A 22,213-nucleotide genomic window follows, 5' to 3' on the forward strand; every position below is an offset into this window, starting at 1 on the left:
AATAAAATATAAATGCAAACCATGCAGTGTTATAAAATGTATTATGTGGCCTGCCGGATTTTATGATTGCGTTTAAAAGAATTACTTGCAAATGAAATAATTCGAGGGATTAATGGCAGCATATTCATTCGATATTTTAATTATTCTCAATTTATGCGCATTTATTTTATGCTGTTTGGACATTTACGCACCGTTTTGGAAATATTACCTTAACGTTTATATATATGAAACAAGAAGATAAAGGGTTACCACACATCAACAACTACAATAAAACACGATTTATTCTTATTTCGAGGTAAATGAAAATCACCAGACAAGAACCAACTTCTAGCCTTCACCACATAACACCGTATCTATGAAACAAAAAGAAATAAAAAATACAAGATGCTATCTAAAACAAGCGTTCACCCACGCACAGAGACAGTCACAGATAGACGACCCAGTCTATTCCTATGTACAAACGCCCATTAAATTAAGCATAAATAAATATATACAAACATAAATAAAAGAACCTTCCGCACACAGGTAACCAAATATTAACTTTGACAGACAGGCTATAATCCAGCTTATTGAGAGAGCGCGCCCTCGCTCCGGCTGAGGTGTGCGCGGAAAGGCTGCGCGTGGCCGTGTTCCAGCACGCGCGGTCACCTGTGCAGCCGATAAGCAAACGCATATATCCCATTTTTATGTCCATTTTTTTTTTCAACACCACGGTCCAAGCAAGCTTCAATCCAGCTGATGCAGGGATGTAAAACAAATAAACACTATTTAAGCTTCGTCTCCGTTGGTTTAGTTCGGTGTAAATGCTATATTTGAAAAACAAATACAAAAGCAATAGATGAAATATCAGTCGTGATTGCATTGAGCTGATTACCATAATAAAGAAACGTACTGAAAATATCCAAATGGCCAAGACAGCACAAGCATTAGCAGTTTAAAATAAGATACAACCAAAACATACAGTTTAACTCTTGCATTTCTGTGGACAAGATAATCTGGATATTGCCAGAGATGTTTTGAGGAGAATGGAAAGTTTTAGAGTTGTAAAATTTGGCTTGTAATCTGTATATGAATAAGACTTAATTTCAATGATTATGTGAAGTGTGTGTGTGTGTGTGTGTGTGTGTGTGTTTTTTTTATGGGAATGCCAGGCTATGGTGAATATTTGTCACAATACCAGATATGCCTTGTTGGACATCTACATCCTCTTTTTGGCAAACACTCCATTTCAATCATCCGCATATATTAATAAATGCAATAAAATCTCTGTATACTGAATACTGTATCTCCTTTTCAGGACCATTACTTCCTTTATGATCTGAAGATGATTGTGTGAATTTATTTTTTACTGCAGCGGTATTTTTGGCAAAACTTGAATGTACTTAAATATCGCAGACCTTTGCACCAATAGTTTTGTATAGTAATACGTGTAATTAAATATAGTAGTTAAAAAGTGTCTCCACCAATATTCCAAGCAAACCTGTCCTCCAAAGCGCTGGCCATTACACTCAAATATTAGATTCATGAGCATGTGTGTGAAGGACAGCCTGCGTCTGACGTTGTGTAAAATGTGGTACTTTTATACACAAAAACACACACGCACTCTCTCCTCAAATGTTTTCACACTCGCGCACAAATGAGATGAAGATGGTGTCTCAGCAGACTCGCGTCCTCCAGTCTTTATTGTATCGTATCGTATCGTTCCTTTAGTTTTCCCATGATCCGCTCTCCACCCAGAATGCAAAACGCAATGTCATAAAACTAGAGTTTATAGAATCTCTGAACATCTCTGCTTCCTTTATCGTATTTCCACAGTTCATTTCCTGTGTTTTTCCTCTTTCTCTCCGCCTTTGGAGCCGTCTGCAGGTGTGTGTCGGTTGGGAGTGGGGTTGTTCAGGAACATCTTGTCGAGGCCTTTAAGGGCTTCAGTCAGGTAATTCTGCAAAGCCGTGAGGGCGGCGCAGATGGCTGGAGAACCAAAACCATGCGTGATGAAGCTAAAGTGTGACAGGCAGCTCTGAATTCCTGGCTCCAGGATGGGCGAAGGCCGAGAGTTCCCTAAAGGAGTGCGATCCTGAGCCAACAGGTCCGTGAACTCCTTACACAACTGCCTGAGAAGAAAGGAAAACACGCATAGGTTAGCTTTGTTTTCATTAGAGCAGGGGTTTCCAAACTTTACAGCCCGTGACCCCCAAAATAACAATGCCAGTGACTCGCGACCCCCAATATCCTCGGAGGTGGTTATAAATGTATAAACCGCGCACACAATAGGCCCAAGTTTATTCATCATTTAAACGCGAGTGCTGTAAAGGTGTCAAAGTTTAACTTGGTGCTATAAAATCAATCTGACGCAATTGCTGTGTCTCTAATATAAAATAATCACTCTAGGACTTTTTATTTGCATGTTGTTTTTTCAATGTAACTCATTCATTCATTCATTCATTCATTTTCTTTTCGGCTTAATCCCTTTATTTATCCGGGGTCGCCACAGTGGAATGAACCGCCAACTTATCCAGCACATGTTTTACGCAGTGGAGGCCCTTCCAGCCGCAACCCATCTCTGGGCAATTCAATGTAACTATTACCTACAATTTTGTTCTTCTGTATATTATGGATAAAATATGGTAATTCTAATAGTTTAATAAAATGAATTAGATTTTTGACCATCACGAAGCGACACTCCCATCCTTAATGTCTCGCAACCCCCATTTTTGGATGACTGCATTAGACAATCCAAAGAAATGCAACCAAAATATAGAAAATAGCTTGTTTCTCTTTCTTATATCAAAAATATATGTACTTTATTAGCATTGGTGATTCTGTGAAGAACTTTTAGCTCTCACAAAACCTTCCTTTTAATGGAAAAATGTCAATAAAAGTTTTTGAGGTACCTTTTTTTTTCCCCTAAGACAATTTTCATGAAATCTGCATATTTGCTGAAACGCTATTGAAAAATTGCAAACTTTTTGAAATCCAGCCAGAAATAGGAAGAAAATCAAACTATTTTTTTTAAACTCAAGACATGATGAAGATGTCATATTGGACACACGAGGGTCACTCATGAACATTTACTCAAAGGAGAAGAACCCCCAAAATGTCAGTTAAACATAAAAAAGACCAAACAGTTAAACATATACATGTGAAATTGCCTATTTTTAATGGATTTTTGTCATTGAACTTTTTTATTTTGAACTTTTATACCCCACACCACATAAAATTCACTATACAAATTCAACATTCAGGAAAGTAATGTAAACAAACTATAATAAAAATAATAGCAAAACAAAATTATAACAAATATAAAATAATACAATACAACAGACAGCCAAAGTGACAACCCTTTAATTTTCTTTTTTCATGCTCTCCAAATACTGCAAAAAGCTACCCCATTTCTGATTAAAAGTATGTGTGGAGTCCTGAAGTCTTGCCAACATCCGTTCATATGATACAGCTTATTTTTAATGTTATCAGAAAACGATTTTTAAATTAAACTTTAAATGAAATATTTTTAAATGTGAATTCCTCTAGAATTGTACAATTTTTATAAAACAAAAAAAACAAAACAGTTTTTCTAAGGTTTACTTTTATCTTGTATATTGTTTATGTATTTTGTCTCATGCATTATTTATTGATGTTGATGACTTTTTATTGTTAAAATACTTCTAGAATTATAGAAAAGTGATATTTATAAAATGTACATTTGTTTAGCCAGAGAGGCTGATATGGCAATAAACTCAAAAATCTATCTTGAGAAAATTGCTTGTTTCTTTTTTTTTTATATCAAAAGAAAGGTGCTTTTTGGCATTGATGATTCTGTGAAGAACTTTTAGCTTTCACATGAGGTTCTTCGTAATGGAGAAATGTCATTACTTTTTTTGAAGAACCATTTTTTCATTCCCCAAAGACTCTTTTTCGTGAAAACGGCATAACTGCAAAACATTTGCTTAAAAGCTTTTTTTGAGAAAATTGCAACCTATTTGAAATCCAGCCAGAAATGGGAAGAAAATCAAACCATTTTTCGACATGATGAAGACATGATGAAGGTGTCATATTGATCACATGAGACTCACATATGAACATTTACTCAAAGGAGAAAATGTCTACAGTAAACAGTTAAACATATACTTGTGAAATGGCCTATTTTTAATGTAATCAGACAACGATTTTTATCTGGAGAGACTTTAAATGAAATATTTTTAAATGTGAATCCTTCTGGAATTGTGCAAGTTTTGATCAAAGGTAACTCTTAAAAAACTTAGCTTTTTTATCTCATATATTATTATTTATGTGTTATTTATTGATGTTAATGACTTTTTATTGTTAAATTATTTCTATAATTATAGAAAAGTGATATTTATCTAATTTATGATTTTGTTTTTGCCATGACATATCCAGAGAAGCTGATATGGCAATAAACTCAAAAAACTTGAGAAATTAGCTTGTTTCTATACTTTTTATAAAAAAAATATGTTCTTTATTAGCATTGATGAATGTGAAGAACTTTTAGCTTCCACAAAAGGTTCTTTATAATGGAAAAATGCCATACATTTTTGAGGAACAATTTTTTCATTCCCCAAAGACTTTTTTACGGCAACGGCAACTGCAAAACATTTGCTCAAGAGCTTTTGAGAAAATTACAAACTTTTTGAAATCCAGCCAGAAATAGAACGAAAATCTAACTTTTTAAAAAAAAAACTCAAGACATAATCAGAAGATGTCGTATTAGACACGCAATACTCACACATGAACATTTATCCAAAGGGGAAAAAACCCAAAATGTCAATATTGAAACAGAAGCCAAACTGTTTAACATATACTTGTGGAATTCCCTATTTTTAATGTTACTAAACAACTATTTTTATCGGGCGAGACTTTAAATAAAATAGATTTTTAGATGTGAATCCTTCTGGAATTGTGCAGTTTTTATCAAAAGTAAACTGTCTTATTTTTTATTTATCTTATATATTATTTGTTTATTTTATCTTATGCATTATCTATTGATGTTGATGACTTTTACTGTTAAATATTCTTATAATTACAGAAAAAAGTGATATTTATAAAATGTTGTAAACTTGATCTGTTTTTTGTTTTGTTTGCCATATAGCCAAAGAAGCTGATATGGCAATAAACTCAAAAATCTATCCTGAGAAAATTGCTTGTTTCTCTTTCTTGTATCAAAAGAAAGGTGCTTTTTGGCATTGATGATTCTGTGAAGAACTTTTAACTTCCACAAAAGCTTCTTTATAATGTCATTAAAGTGTTAAAAGTTTAAAAATGTCATTAAAGTGTTATTGTTTTTAGAAGAACCATTTTTACATCCCCTAATGGCTCTTTTCGTGAAAATGGCGTCATTGCAAAACATTTGTTTGAAAGTTTTTATTTGTAAGAGTATGTTTTTGTTGACGAACTGTTCTGAATGTTTAAATCTTCACTGTAAAAATCCTGGGTTCCACACAATTCCTTCAAGTTGTCCCAACACAAGTCGATTAACTGTACTTAACTTAAGTAGTTTGAGCATAAAACTATTAAGTTGTCCCATTAAGAATCTTAAACATTCATGCAATCTTTCCATTCCATAAAAAATATTATGAGTCTAATAGTATTTTTATTATTTATTTAGTAATATATTGAACTAAACTGAACACTAAAAGGTTCTTAAGGGAATTAAGCAATGTGATTCTATGCCACTGTTGCAATGAAATTATTTTCTTTAGGAACTTTTGCTATCCACTTACACTAACAAAATAATGGTTAAGAAATGTTCATTGAAAGGATTTTTGGGGAAACAAAAAGTAGTTCTTTGGATTTAACGTATTCTTTAAAACACATTTGCAGCAATAAAAAAGACTTTGGGTTGCAAACTTTCTGTGACTAATCAGACTAAAACTTAATTTCTAGTGGATTTCTGTAATTAAATCTTTTAGACTTTGGTCAATCTTTAACATAAAACATACAATGAATATAAAATATATTATGGACTGGACTGTACCTACAGTATAGCATGCTTTGGCAACCAAATGCTTAATTTCAATGTACCACTTGCAAATAACCCAAACGTTTTTACTATTTTGTTTTTTTATCAGATCTTTTAGAGCAGATTTCTCACTGAATGTTTTTTTATCAGCGCTGTTTTACTGTATAGTATATGAACGTATGAAAGATGAATGGAATGCACTTAATATCACAGCTGCATTGATAGTTTTATATAAAAACTATAATTGGGTTTAATGAGATGAACTGGACTGTAACTATATCATGACACTTTGTTGTAACATGTATATTTGCTCAAGAGAGCCAGAGATTTTGTTAGTTCCCATTATTACAGACAATCTACAATTTCTATTTAATAACAAGAAACTATCGCCGGAGGTGGCAGCCTCAGCTATCAGTGACGTTTATTGGAGAGTACAGATATTTAATGGAGAATTTGATGGTAAATGTATTTCTACACCTCATGGGAAGGAATTATTATACTTTATGTCTGCCTTTTGTGTAAGGATAAGTTATCATGCTGCTTAAAGCATTGTAAAAAGGTTCAATCAAGGGGGGGTGGGGGTTGGGGTTACATTTTTGGTTTCCCAAAGAATGTTTTAGATAACAGAATAATTTTTAATTTTAAAATGAGTGCCTTTTCATTTCTCTGTGAATTTTTCTTCACCTATAGGGAAAAATGCCCCTTTTAACTTATTATTGAACCAATTATGCCAACAAAAAAATATTTTTATTTTTTTAGAATTTAATAATGTGCTAAATTTCAGATTTGTTTATAAATTATAAATTTGTTCATAATTTATAAATTTCAGTTTGATGTTTTTAAAAGGACTTATTTCTTTTTATGAAGAACATGATAATAATCTAAAGAGCTTTTTTCCATTTTACAGAACCCTTTGTGGGGTGTTAGAAGCCTTGTTGAGGTGTTAAAGGTTCTTCATGGAACCACTCAAGCCCATTTAAAGGGATAGTTCACTAAAAATGAAAACTGTGCCATTACCCGTTCAAAGCAGTTTGAGTTGAGCAGTTTGATTTGCGATTTAATTTTGTAGTCCAGCTTCAGCTCAATAATCTGTTTCGTAGCTTCTTACTGCTAAAATGCAGTGAGTGTTAATTAAAAAAGGAACTGAAAAGATATTAACTTACTTAAACATTTATTTAAACTCATTTTTAAATATTCAGAAATGAAACACTAATTTTTCTTTAGAGCAAACAGTAAACACAAATAAAATGACCTTTGCTTTCTGTAAACAAGTTAAACTCAAATTAGGGAGATTCGAATTTGCCTCATTCACACTATGAGCGATTCGCAGCAGCAAAGCGACAAGTGTCCATTCATTTCAATGGAGAGCCAGCTACTTCCGGCAACCTCCGTCTATGTGAGCGACCGTTGGCGACCAGGTGGGCGTGTTGAGCGACGTGACAAAGTTGAGAATCGTTCAACTTTATGCAAATGAAGAGCGATTATCTTGAGCATCAGCCAATATGAGCACCAGTAGAGCTCATGTAATCCTCTCTCGGAGGCCGGTTGTATTCACCGTGGTGTAGATCTGCGTTTGCAGCAGATCGCAACCCAAAGCGACAGACAGCTACGAAGTCACTGCTAGTGTGAATGAGGCATTAGTGCAGCGTATTATAAAAACAAAAAATTAATAATTATAAAAATACAGATACTAGCTACTAGATAGAGTATCACTTGCAATATATTTTCAGTTGACTTTTTAGCAAGACACTCATCACTCAATTGTGCTCACTCAATTGGCTAGTAAGACTATCACACACAGATGGAAATAAAATAATACAAATATATTTCATATCACAGCCTCTTGCGATTAGTTAATTGCAACGTTTCAAATTGCAATTGCAATTCGATTTTGACTAATCGCACAGCCCTAGTGTGTGTGTGTGTGTGTGTGTGTGTGTGTGTGTGTTGAACAACAAAGAAGATATGTTAGAAACCTGTAACCATACCATGGAAGTCGATTGTTACACGTTTTCAACATTCTTCAAAATATCTTCTGTTTGTTAAACGACTACAAAGCTGAAGCTGGGTGTAAGTAAAAGGTGAGTAAATGATGGCAGAATTTTCATTTTTGGGTGAACTATCCATATACTGTACAAATGGAGCCTTTACATTCCAAAAGTAGTTATTTCAATTGTTGTGATGTCCACAAATATTAATTAAATAATAAATATTAATATTAAATATATAAATAAATATTAAATAAGTACATTTTTAAGTATATCCTATATATTGTTGTACTAATTGATGCTTGTCTTATGTTGAGTGATCATTACAAGCTTTATATTTCATTGCTTTTAGGAAAACAACCTTAACGTGAAACAGCATTCTGCAAGTGGGACTGTGTGGTCTAGACATGTTCTGTCTTTGGCAAGACTAGTCAGGTGGGTTTTAGGATAAGTCACTAGTACTAACTGTCTCCTATCCAATTCCTTTAACATCTACACCGCTGTGATCCAATCAGAGAATGTCATGACATTTTTTTTCCAGGCACATCAAGCATGACAAATTCTTCATTCGCATTTATCAGAACATATCAGAAGGTACGTGCTTGATCTTCTCTATCAGTAAAAAGAAAAGTGACCTGCTCGCTCATAGATTACCGCATGCATTTTCAAGAAATGAATTTAAGTCATGAGTTGAATTAAACAGTGAAATGGAACAGAGATCAATTTCCATTTATAAAGCTCACAACAGCAGCTGAAAAGAAGTCAACTTGCTGTCATGGATAATCTGACTTATTTCTTTATACATCTGCATATTCTTTTAACTTGCTGTGAAATATTGATTATAAAAGAGAATTCATACATAATATCAAAGCTTCTGTAGAGCAACTTTCATTCATGAATTATCAACTCTGTGACTTCTCCATTTGGGATTTTATGATGAAATGAATCAGATCAAAAATATATATATTCCAATTTGTCAAACTTTCACACTTCAGAATGTAAAAGTAAAAGATAACACTATATCAGATCCATATTTGTGCATGTCAGTGCCTTATATGCGACCGAAAAACCAGTCATGTCATTTATTTGAAACTGACATTTATAGATCACATGAATGCCTGAATAAGTATTATTTCTATTGATGTTTGGTTTGTTAGGGTACAGCAGTATTTAGTTAATATATGACTATTTGAAATTTGCAATATGAGGGTGCATAAAAAAAGCAAACATTTAGAAAATCGCTTTTAAAACTAGCTAAATGTAATGCTTAGCAATGCATGTTACTCGAAAATAATGTTTAGATATATTTATGGTAGGACATTTACAAAATATCTACATTGAACAAGATCTTAATGTAATATTCTAATAATTTTTGGCATTATAAAATATAAATATAGAATTTTGACCCATATTTTTGGTGTTTCTAATATTCCAGTGCAGCTTAAGAATGTTTTTGTGATTTTTATGCATATGTGATTGCATAAAATGCTCTTAATGATCTCACGTAATAAATAAAATCTTTAAAAGAGATGTTCTGACAGGTTTAGATTTGGCAGTGATGCTCAGTAGCTGTGGCCGCATTCATTGGAATAATGGGTAAAAGGCGTGTTTCTCATCCTGCAATACCCCAAATGTCTCCCAAAATATTATTTCAATTCTTAAAGCCTAACATCTACTTTAAATGAAACTCTCCAGCTTTAACGGCCCATAAAAGAGATAGAGAACTTCAAGTCCTCAAAGCAAAGTCTGCATATTTCTGCTTGGAGAGCAAAGCCCATCAATTAGAATAAAGCCATCAATTTAACTTTCAGTCTACTGGGAGAGAGTCTTTATCTGTCATTACAGGAGAATTATCCGTTCTCAGCATGTTTTACAATCCTGAAAGAGGTACTGCTTTCAATATTCATGCTTTTCTTGCTTTGGGGAATCGTATAGGAAAAAATAAAGGCAGAACTTTCAGCCATATGCCCAGATGGCCCTGACATACTAATGACCTTTCAACATTTGACCTCCATGTGTTTCTGAAATGGTCCACTTATTCCTTAACAATTTGGACGAGTATGCTCTAAAGAAATGCTGGGTTGTTGTAAGCAATGTTGGCTTAAACCCACCCAATGAATTAAAAATCGACTTCGCTCTGATCAGAAAATGGATAATTAGTTACGTGTCCAATGAGCGTTTGACAGCAGATATACACCTTAAATGTGAACAGTCAAAATCAGATGTTATTGTCGCGCCAATAGCCTAGTGGTTAGTGTGTCGACACATAGCACCCAGGTGCTCGCGGCACCCAAGTTCGATTCCCGTCTCAAGGTCCTTTGCCGATCCTTCCCCCAGTCTCTGCTCCCCACACTTTCCTGTCTGTAAATCTCCACTGTCCTATCAATTAGGGTGAAACCTCTAAAAAAAATTATAAAAAATCAGATGTTATTATCAGAGCTAGGCTAATTTATAGGGAAAAAACCCACGGAAAACTGTATCAGAAATGCAAACAGCAGATGCTATTATCCTGATGTTTAGGATATAAGTTTCTAATTAAACCCAAGCTTTTTGTCATATTTATTTTATTGACCTCTGCTGTGTTTCTGAATGGTCACATTTATTATTTATTAGAACTTCTGTGTTAAGCGGCTTTGACACAATCTACGGTGTAAAAGCGATATATAAATTATAAGGATATTATATATAAGGAATTGAATTCCTTAACAATTTGGATGTGTATGCTCTAAAAAATGCTGGGTTGTTTGTAACCAATGTTGGCTTAAACCCAACCCATGAGTTAAAAATGCAATTTAAATTTAATTTGAAAAAAATAAACCAACTGACTGGGTTAATCCAACATTTTTAGTGTGTATTAAAGGGGTTTTGTGACCAAAGTAAAAACAAAAAGTGCTCAGGGATAGCTTACATTATGTGTTGGTGCTCTTTGGGTAAGAGTTTCATCAGAATAGACAGCAAAATCAGTCCAAGGCACTCAAAAATGTGAAATAATATTAAAAGCCTTTATTGACATGGCTAATCCTAAAAAAAAAACTGTGCCTACACGGTTTCAGCAAGGAACTACCTTCATCAGAGTAACAGTGATCAGGTGGTTCTGGAGTTTCTTTTGAATGCTACGGTCTCTTGACTCATTAGAATATCTAAACAATACTAATATAATATATTGAACACAAGGTCGACTCAACAATCATCATTAATTCAGCATTGATAGAGGGGGGAAAACTAATTATATTCTGCCATTTAAAACCTGCAACTAGAGTAGTTTGATACAATTATTTGAAATGTAAAAGTCTACATATTGAGAAAAACACCTTTAAAACTGACTAAATGTAGTTTATTTCATTGACCTCTTGCTGTGTTTCTGAAATGGTCACACTTATTATTTACTAGAACCTCTCTGTTAAGTGGCTTTGACACAATCTTGTAAAGCGATATATAAATAAACATGAATTGAATCCCTTAACAATTTGGATGTGTATGCTCTAAAAAATGCTGGGTTGTTGTAACCAAAAACCAACCAATGAGCTTAAAATTGCAATTTAAATTTCATTGAAAAATAAACCCAATTACTGGGTTAATCCAACATTTTTAGTGTGTATTAAAGGGGTTTTGTGACCAAAGTAAAATTATTTTCTGCCAAAATCAAACAAAATGTGCCTCAAGGGTAGCTTAAATAATGTGTCTGTGCTGTTTGGGGTAAGATTTTCATAAGAATAGACAGCCAAAATCAGTATAAGGCACTTGAAAAATGTGGAAAAATATTAAAAAGCCTTTATTCGCATGCCCTAAAAACTGCCATACACGTTTTGGCAAAGAACTGCCTTCATTGGGGTATCATCAGGTGCATCTGGAGATTCTTTTGAATGCTACGATCTCTTGACTCATTAGAATATCTAAACAATACTAATATAATATATTGAACTCAAGGTCAATGCAACATCATCATTAACTCAGCATTTATAGAGGAGGAACATTTTTTTCTGCCATTTAAAACATGCAACTTTAGAGCCAAGATACGACTATTTGAAATAAAAAAAAATCTAAATATTGAGAAAAGCACCTTTAAAGCTGTCTAAATGTAGTGCTTAGCAATGCACATTACTAATCAACAATCTTTTGATATATTTAATGTAGAAAATGTACAAAATGTCTTCATGAAACATGATCTTTATTTAATATTGTAATTATTTAGCCATAAAAAATATTAATTCATTTTAAATTATTATTCCAACAGCATGTACGCAAAACTACTTGTGTCAGGCTTATAAGAGTGCTTTGAGGTGCAATGTAATCTGAAACAAGGATTTGAGCAAACGATCATACTTCAATCTCTAAAGGTCATTTGTGACAAACAGTTCAAATGCCTCCAACTGGCAGTGTTGCAGAGCCCTGCTGCGGCATCTGCAGTTGTCTAGGCTTGTCAGATTTTGACCCACATTCGCTTTCGCGTCTCAGAACCACAAACAGTCTTGTTGTCCAGTCGGGAGTGCGCAGCGCGCCTCTCTCTCTCGCTCGCTCATTCCAGAGCGACAGAACGCGAGTGCCCCGAGGCGCGTGCAGGGGCGGGGGCGCGGGCGCGGGCTGACTGACGGGACTTTGACAGACAGACTGTGAAAGGAGAGGCGAGGGAGGAGGGATGACCTTAGGCAGAACTTCAAGGGGAAAGCTGGCACTTTAAGACTTGAAACATTTCACTTAAATATAATGAGTTTCTAGCTCGGTGCCAGGCTGAGATGGAATAAGAGACGCGTGTTTCTGGTGGACCTGAACTGCCTCATTAGAAACCAGCTAAACGTGTCAAAACGCCACCAGGCACTAAGCGGACAGCCATCAAAACGACACACTCCCCTGCAATCCGTGATGGATTCAACATTTGCTTGGAATGTGACTACACATTTGTTCAGATGAGGGCGGCAAGCAGGTACTGGCTTCCAATGAAAAGCAAAAATCTCATGCCAGTAAACACATTATGCACGTACTTTGTGGCGAGCAGCATGTTCTTTCGCGAGTGCAGTTCGTTTGGATCTGTGTGCTGTCTGTTCAGATATTCAGACACGGCTTTTGTGGGAAACTCAGTTTCACAAATGTAGCCGAAGTCCCGAGCCAAATGAACAGCTTCTCCTGGAAAATGAAAAATAAACACAATATAGTGAAACGGAATTACTCCACATTTTCGCATTAAACATTTCTGTGCGAAATTACAGCTGTGGCTGCAGCTCAAATGAACTGGAGGGGAAATAGCCTTTTAACACAAAATGAAGGACTGCAGTGTAAAAGCAATCAGACAGTCAAAACAATAATTATATGAATATCTGTAGTGGTTAAATATCGTTTTCGTGCTGCAATCTGTTAACTATTTGCACCGCCCTGAGGGATCATAAGAAAATAAATCAGATTAGAGGAAACTCCCAAGGCAATATATTTTAATTTCTGCACTTGGTTTCATTCGTAAATCCAAATTTTCGTTGTTTGAGGATTTAAATGGTAATAACTTTAGATAAAACAACAGCATTGCTTTTAAATTGTGAAAAAGCTGAACTGCCTTGTTTTAGTCTTCTAACTTGAAAGGCCTAACCTCTAAAAGACATAAGAGTAAACAATCGAGGTTACGGAGAAAAGAATCAGTGAACAGGGAAATAAAAATCAGATGTGCTGATTTACCTTCTACTAGAGACGTCAGTAAAGTGACATTCGCTGCTTTGCGTCTCCCCGCGGGCAAATTCAAGCCGATTTCTCCAGCTTTTCCCTCAGTGATCTGCCGCCATTTTTTGACTTCGCTCTGATCAGAAAATGGATAATTAGTTATGTGTCTAATGACGGATGACAGCAGATATACACCTTGAAACGTGAACAATCAAAATCAGATGTTATTGCCAGGACTAGGCTAATTTAGAGGGAAAACAAAAACGTGGGCGTTTTATTAAACGTCCGCTATAGACTATTTAAATGTGGTTATTTCAAGCAGAACGTAATGTTAAACAGTTCTCATTAACATTATTATCAATATGTAACTCTTTTGGGTTCTTGGAAGCGATAGAAATTAAAAATGTAACATGAAAAACACTGGGACTATTGTTTTAGTTTTACATCCCTCAAATTGGTTTATATCAGAAAATGCGAACAGCAGAGTGCTATCATCTCGATGTTTACAAGTTTCAACTTGAACTTGTTCTTTTTATCTTTAATCCATTGACCTCTGCTGTATTATAATGTACATCTCGGCGGATATAATGATGAGCCTGGTCTCACCTTCGCAGAACCCCGCCAAGCAGAGACGCGTTTCAGGCACTCCGGCGGAGGAGAGAGGCGCCGCTGGACCTCTCCAACAGTCACTTTATATTTGGATGTGGAGCTAAGAAGAGACAGGCGGCCGGGCACCGAGGCAGAAGACCTCGTTGACGTTCACGGAGATCCCTCCGATTAATCCGTCTTTGTTCATCATCAGAGAAGCGACGCTTTTGTGGGGAACTGGAACTGTGCGTGGAAAAAAATAAAAAAAAATAAAATTGAGCTACGTCCGAATGGTACACTTATTAAGACTTGAAATGATTTGTAGCTGCGTAACCTCGTGATGCTATCGATAAAACTAAGAAATACTATTTTAAAATAATATTTAAGACTTGTTACAGACAGTTCAGGCCTGTGAGAATATTATGTAATGTGAAATCTGGCATATACAAGCGCCGTGAGCTCAAGGCCCTCGGCTGGCCCGGGTCACCCCGCACGCGCCGGAGCTGCCAGCGCGTGCTCCTGTTTTCATACGTTAATCCCACGTACAATTGAAAGCAATCCAGAAACTGTCAATACATCCAAACAATGCAAAACCCTATGCAATCCTATTAATGAGGTTATCATATTGCCAAAATTATCATCAACGGGTGTAGGCTACATTCTAAAAATTGGAGTGATGGACCAATTTTAACGGGAACGTTTTTCAGTTTCCAACGTGATTAAAACTGTAGCATTACGCTTTCAAATCTTGTTAGGCACTGGGATTTAGTCCTTTCTCTTTATTCCAATTCAAGTCACACTTTCCAGTAAGCCCTTGTTTCCACTTTGACATTTCAACACTCTTTACTGTGCTCATTTATAATATTATTGATTGATGACCGACACGTGCTTAATAAACATTAACCACCTATTTTACAAATCACCCTCACACACACTCACATTCTGACCGTCAAACGACGTCTACGAACTTAAGCGCTAATGGGGTAACGAGAGCTCGAGCCCGCGGAGATCTCTACAGGGGATAATAGAGAAACGAGCTCTAAACGAGCTCACGAGATCTGCGCTCAGAAAACCATCCATCACAGCGGCCACTTAAAGGCCGTCTCTTCTGGGAGGCCCGTGTTCCGTTAACTAAATTACCGGCAAGCGTCCCTCATAACGGACAAATATTAACACGAGCCATGGGAGTGTTGCTGGAGCTGTTACTGACTGCATGATGGTCTAATCTCATAGCAAATATATCAAATCTCCGTGGAGGAAATTATATCAACAAAAGAGTTATTTTTTGTCCAAGAAAATGCACATGGGCATATACATAATCGGGAATTTGAGCTACTGTCATATTAAATAAAATAAAACCGACTTGTAGTAAAGTGTTATAAAGACACAAATCCATTTTTTTGTGATGAAGTTATAACAGAAGAGAGGGCCTATAAAAATCTAAATCTCCACTTTCACTCGCTTTGTGTTCAGGTTAAGAAAATAAGTAGGCGACATCATTTGAATACCAGATATGATTCAGCGCATGCGTAAAAAGGTGTACCAAGGTGTATTCACCTGAAATGACTTTTTGCCCTGAATCCATAAACAGCGATTCATTCATTGTCCAAGGCTCAGCGATAGCTTATATTCAAGTATTACCTTTTCACTTTGACATTTTCACAATTCCTCCAGCATTTTCATATTTACCTTTTTTAATGACGACTGATCCAGAATATTCATCGCGCCATTGATGTCCTCCACAGCCTAAAAAACAGCATAATTAAAGTATGTAACTTTGAACTAAAGCTACATAGAATTATCTGGTTGGATATGTTCAGAACAATGCCCCTATACGAATATAAGTGGATTTGTCCAGATACATTGCCAAAAAATAATGAATATATAAAAATAAGATTTACAGAGAAAAATAAAAGCGTTAGCAATTGATAAAAAGCCTTTTAATAAGGGTTTTATTTCATGCCATTGTTATCACTAAAAAGTCGTTCATAATTACAATTTCCTTTAAAATTCTCAGAATTAGTTTTCTTGTTGGCTATTTCCTAATGTATTAAAACGTAAACTAATCTGAATTTAACTAAATCAAAACAATATTAATCAAAACATCCTTTTATTAAAATAAGCAGATAAAATAAAGGAATCTCCCAAATATGCGACAGATGTCAGTTACACTTTATAGTCATTTTGAGAAGAGATGCAGACAATCATTGTCCATTCAACTGAACGAGGACAGGCCTTATTCTAAAATTTACATTACGGGTAAACATGTCAATTGACGAAATTAGACATGATGTGAGCAGAGATATATCGATCAAAAAACAGATGGTTAGAAATGTGAACCGAGCAGACGATACCCTAAAATGATTTGCTCTTTGTCAAGTTTTCATTTTAGCTATGGCAGCATGATACAATTGTGAGTTAACACAACATCAGTTTTCCTCAACACAGTAAGATTATTTATAATGATATTTTTGTGGTATAAAAAACAACAAAAATGATTGCCAAGAAAGCAAATTATTCTTTCAGATAATTAGCAAGCCTTTAGGGTTTTTTTAAATATTAAACTCTTACGTGTACGTGTGCTAAAGAGAGTTTGGACTCCTTTAATAACATTGTTCAGAAAATAGAGTCTGTTTAAATTTGTTTAATGCATCACATAAATTGTAAACAGGTCAGAAAACTTCCTGAAATTTTACAGAATTCTGCCATAATACAGAGCAATTCGTTATTAATTTAAAATTCAGCAAAACAAAATAAATTCGTTAATAAAAAAATATTAAATGCACAAGAATTTTTTTTTGTTTTGCGATTTAACCAAAAAAACGAGGCTAAAATCCAAGCCGTATATTAAGATTAAAAACTAACCTGCACATCATCCATGCCGTGCGCCAGGCCATGAAGGGACAGACCGTCTCCCATTCCCGCATCGAGCCCGTGATGTGTGGAGTGGAGAAGCACGTCCGGCCGGCGCACGGTCGAGTAGTCCCGCCGGGGGTCCAGACCCGAGAGCTGCGGTAAAGAGGCTCGGGGCTGCGGCAGTAAACCTCCGCTCTCCGTGCCCTGCAAGTCCTGCCGCTGCCTGGAGCCCCACGGGTGCTGCTGGGGCTGGTGAAGAGCGTTCAGAGAGTACGGGTCACTGACGTGTGAGTACGGATCCTGACTCTGGTGATACGGCAGAGGCTGGTACGGCGGCGGAAAGTACGGCGGTTGGAAGTCCGAGGAAGGTGTGTGAGAGAGCGGTGGGGCGCTGGAGTACGGTCCCTGAGAGACCGAACCCAGCTGGGAAAGTCTTGAACTGTGGCTCGGTACCCCATCGTGGCGGTCCTTTAAACGAGAAAATAATATGAAGACGATTAGAAACAAACATTAATTTTATTTAGTGCTCTAAAATATGGATAAATAAACTTTTCAAAAAATGTTTGGCTCTACTGGAATTGATCCATCAATATCCAAAAGAAAGCAGTCAACATATACAGCAATCCTATAAATATTGCAAATACTTTTATTTATAAAACTGATTCGATTATATTGTTTAAAACATATCTAATTGTATATTTACACATAGTAAAACAAGTTTTAGGATACTAAGCTTGCATCATAAGCAAGACCCACACACCACCTTTTTGCACAGTGCATTTACTCAACTACAATTAAGTACTTTTCTTGTTATTCTCAAACTCACCGTGGAGGAATATGCGTGCACTAACATCTGGGCGGAAATAACGCGTAAAGCAAAGTGACTCGCGACAGCACGACAGACGCTCGCCTGAAGAAACGCGCTCCCTTTTCAACTCCTCATGACCACACGGTGCAAAAACTAGTTTTTTCAGCTTAAATGACTTTTTCCTACAGAAATCTGCTCCTCCACGTCTTGGGTTTGTTCTTTCCGATCCGGCGTTCTGATCCAGAGTGCGGCGCTCCGTCCGTTCGCCTCGCTACACCTCCTCAGAATAATTGTTATTCATGACTCCTCTAATATTGCGGGAATACTTAAAGCAGTGGGGAGCAGCGGAGCGTGAAGGCGCTGCTGCTGTAAGTGACGTTCATTCAGGAGGAGGAAACACTCGTGCTCTGTTTTATTCCCCTCTCTGTTTGAGGTCCGACATGCACTGCTCTGGACCTCTTTCTTTTGCTATTGTTGTCTTTTATGTTATTGTTGTGTGCGCAGGGTCCATTTATCTCCAGACAGAACAAACGAATCGCCGGAATCAGCTGCTTTGAGCAGGGCAGATGGACAGAGGCCTCATTCAGAATCAAAAGCACTGCTCACATACTCATAATATCCATTATAACCACTATACCACAACAAATATTGCTATTCAGACCCTTGCTATTCAATGCTCACACTACCAGATTCCATCACTAAAGATAGAAACGTCATTCAGTTTATTAAGTACCACGTCATTTTACTCACTATTGTGTTACCATTCACAATCAATACACAAATAATGCTCAATAACAATGCTATGTCCTCCTAGTTTCACATCATACCATGTGTTTAAGCAGGCCCAGCTCTTTGACACACACAACCATGCACATACTGTAATACGATAAAGCAATCTTGATGCATCAGCGTGGTTTAAACTATTCCTGGAAATGTCTTAAGCTAAAAAATAACAGCTTTAGTTTTAAGGTAATTTTGTGGCGTCTGCGCTGGGTGACAGTTTAAAGTCCTCCACTAATAGTGCCCCATTAAACAGCTCGTATAATGGTCGATTTCACGGACCGGGGTCGAAGTGTTTAATTACACGCGTGACGGTGACTGTGAGAGAAAAGCCATGTGTGACTCTCTGGGTCGGCATCCCGCGAGGCTTTTCCAAAAACCACCACGAGTCTCTCCCACGAGCTCGAGCTCATTCATAGGGAATCCACGGGACTCCCACGCGTGACTCTTGCGTCCTCCTTCCATCTCTGGATGCGATTCTCTTATGAATAACTCTATTGCATGAGTCTCAAGAAAATGGTAGAAGTTTTTCCAGTGCGTTTTATGATTGAGACTTACCGTTTTTTTGTCAGCTGTCATGCTAGATCTTTTAGATTTAAAAAAAATCTCATTTGGAATTGCATGAATAAAATCGTTATAAATATACACATAATCTGCCTTAAAATAATCAGTGTACAGAGATGATCCTTATAAAAAAAGAATTACAATGACCGCAACTTAAATTATTATTATTATATTACATTTTTACATTATAAAATATTATTAAATATTTTAATATTAAAATGTGCACTGAAAACTAGATAAATAACGTTTAAATTAATAACATTCTAAAAATGACTTCATTGTTAAACAGAACATTGCTTAGAATGCATGGAACGAAATCGAATTATGCGAACATGCATTCTATTTTAAATCAAACGTTCATTATTTGATTTATCCTAGAAATAAGCAGTATAAACCCCACATCAATAAAAGAGACAAATATACTATAGTAAAAAATAATGCACGGCCGATTGCAGCATTTTCCAGTTATAAAACAAAGTATAAAACAGATGCAGATACAGTTCTCTCATTACCTCGTATATATCTTCATACTTGACATTTTCCACCAGTTTCCACAGCATGTTCGCGCGCTGATCCCTGTATAACGAGTGCATTCATGTGAAGAGTGAAGATCTCAACTCTCTCTCTCCGTTGCTCTCTCTCTCTCTCTCTCACTCTCTCACTCACTCGCCGAAAACGTAAAGCTCACAGAAAAATCCCCTTTTGCTGTGTTTGTCTGCGTGTGTGCTGTAACGGCGTTGATACAGTGAATGTCTAATGTTAAGTGTGTTGACTTTGGGTTGTATGTAAACCTGCTGCAGGGGGGATTCGCCGAGACTCCGCTCCATCATCAACACAGATGAACTGAACATTTAACTAACACTGTCTGCCATTTTACATGCACGAGACAACGTTGGATTTAAAGGAAAGATATTAAATAGTCGATAGTTGTGATTATACAATTTTAAAAGACACTATGCACGTTTTAACCTATATAAAATACGTAATAAACATCTAAAATGCATTGATAGGTTGGTAAATATTGATATACTTTAACTAATCTACGTGCAATTTACCGAAAATGTGAAACGAGTGGACTTTTTTTAGCGAGTATCAGATCTCTATCAGATCTGTAAGCAAACATTACCTGAAGGAAGCCAGGTCAGAAATCCAAAGGCGCTTCAGTGAAAGCGACAGTCCAGTGCGCCACCTGCTGGTCACTGCCAAATACACTTGTACGCTGAAAAGAAAACGAAAAGCTCTTTAGGGTGAGACTTTGACTGGAAATAGTGCATTTTCGCCTTTTTTCGAGGCTCAGTGATTAAGATTTACTCTTAAACTTTGTCTCAATGATACTCACTGTTTTTAAATGATCTGACATCCACAAGAACCGCGTTTGTCCGAGCTCCTGTTGAGTTTACCTATACTCACAGTCCTGCTGTAAACCACCTGCCTGAATTGACCCCTCGATAAGCACCGCCCCTTGGTTACTGTTGCTAACAAGGTTCAAAGTAAGTTCCATTGTAAATTATTCATATTAGGCGGTAAAATTCGAATCCATTCGAAAATTTGTATTCTCACGTGGTTTGAAATGAACTTTGACATAATTTCCCTGGTGAATGTTTTTTGCAAACCAGAATTGAGGCAAACACTTCTCACTGTAACTAAACTAAGGCCCAAACAAGCGAAAGTTTCACATTGATACTGATAAATGATACTAATAACGAACTGAAAAAAAAAAGCATGGACTTACCAGAAGCAAATAGAGTTTTATTGAATTTGGAAATGAAAACACACATACTTAAATCCATAACGTGTTTATCAGTGTTTATTTAAATATTTTATACATGAAAAATAAAACGTATCACTTGCATGACAACAACGATAGATAATTAGTGCAAAGCTGCATTTAAACCTGCAAAAACACGCACCCTGCTCACGTTAAATGAGGAAATGCTCACCTAAATAGGAGACACAAAAAGTCTCTATAAACCAGAGATGCCCAAACTAGGGGCCAAACCAAAGTTGGCCCATGATAAACTTTGATTTAGCCCTCCATACCCTCTGAGGGGCAGAAAGTTGGGGGTAATGCCTTTAATACACATTGTCATTTTAACAATGTTTGTCACTTTCGTTTGTTTGATTTATTGTTAAGCTACAAAAAAAAAAAAAAAAAAAAACACATTTGAATTAAATATTTCAATTAAATGAATGAGATTTTTAATGAGCATACATTTGCTCAACGGATAGAGCACAATTCAGAAATCATCATCGGTGAGCAAATCAAGGAAAAGGCAGGTGCAGCTTGACATTAAACTCCATTGTGTTAGAAATTGAATTCTTGGGTTTTTATAATGATAGGATCATTATAAAATTGATATATATATATATATATATATATATATATATATATATATATGCATTAGTTAATGTGATTAAAGTAGTGTTTTCTATTTGTTTTGACGTTAATTAGTAAGTTATTTGTGTCAATTTTGTAATACATTTTGATATTTACCACAGTCAAGTTTGGTTTTTGGCCCTTCATAGAAAAGTTTGGGCACCCATCCTCTAAACCAAAGTCTTAAATGGAATTAAAGTATTGAATATAATTTTAGCAGATGATATAAATAGCTATATTTGGAAAGATTGCATTAATTTAGATTGACTGAGATGACCAAGTCTTTTTCTTTGAAGTGAAATTATAACAAATTACAAGCAAAAGTAAATAAATAAATTGCTTTTAAGGTTTTCTGGGGAGTCGAACGGTATTAAAGTAAAAAAATCTATTGTAAATATAGCACAGTCATAATTGTATAAATGGGCTATTGTTAAAAATAATATTTAATAATATCTTTTTAATTTTTTTATTATTTTTTTAAATCTTTAAATAGTCTAACTATTGCAGATACACACATGGCAATATCGATGCTCAAACAATATATTGTTATATATATAGACACACAAGATGGAACAAGCAGGCTGTTTTCAACTCCAGTTAGTCTTTCTAGGAGTAATAAAATAATATAAAATAAA

At 35.7% G+C, this 22,213-nt stretch overlaps 1 protein-coding gene across 1 annotated transcript; it reads right to left on the reverse strand.

The window, feature by feature from the left end:
* Positions 1-263: 263 nt before the first annotated feature.
* On the reverse strand, positions 264-19,794 carry LOC130247353 (transcription factor AP-2-beta-like). Its single transcript, XM_056480575.1, is given in 11 exon segments — positions 264-2,111; positions 12,942-13,083; positions 13,624-13,692; positions 13,695-13,741; positions 14,212-14,243; positions 14,245-14,343; positions 14,345-14,436; position 15,117; positions 15,883-15,939; positions 17,059-17,517; positions 19,714-19,794. Coding segments are annotated over 11 exon segments (1,374 nt in total). The 3' UTR covers positions 264-1,816.
* Positions 19,795-22,213: the final 2,419 nt, after the last annotated feature.

The sequence above is a fragment of the Danio aesculapii genome, chromosome 20, assembly GCF_903798145.1.
Source record: "Danio aesculapii chromosome 20, fDanAes4.1, whole genome shotgun sequence".
Lineage (NCBI taxonomy): Eukaryota > Metazoa > Chordata > Actinopteri > Cypriniformes > Danionidae > Danio > Danio aesculapii.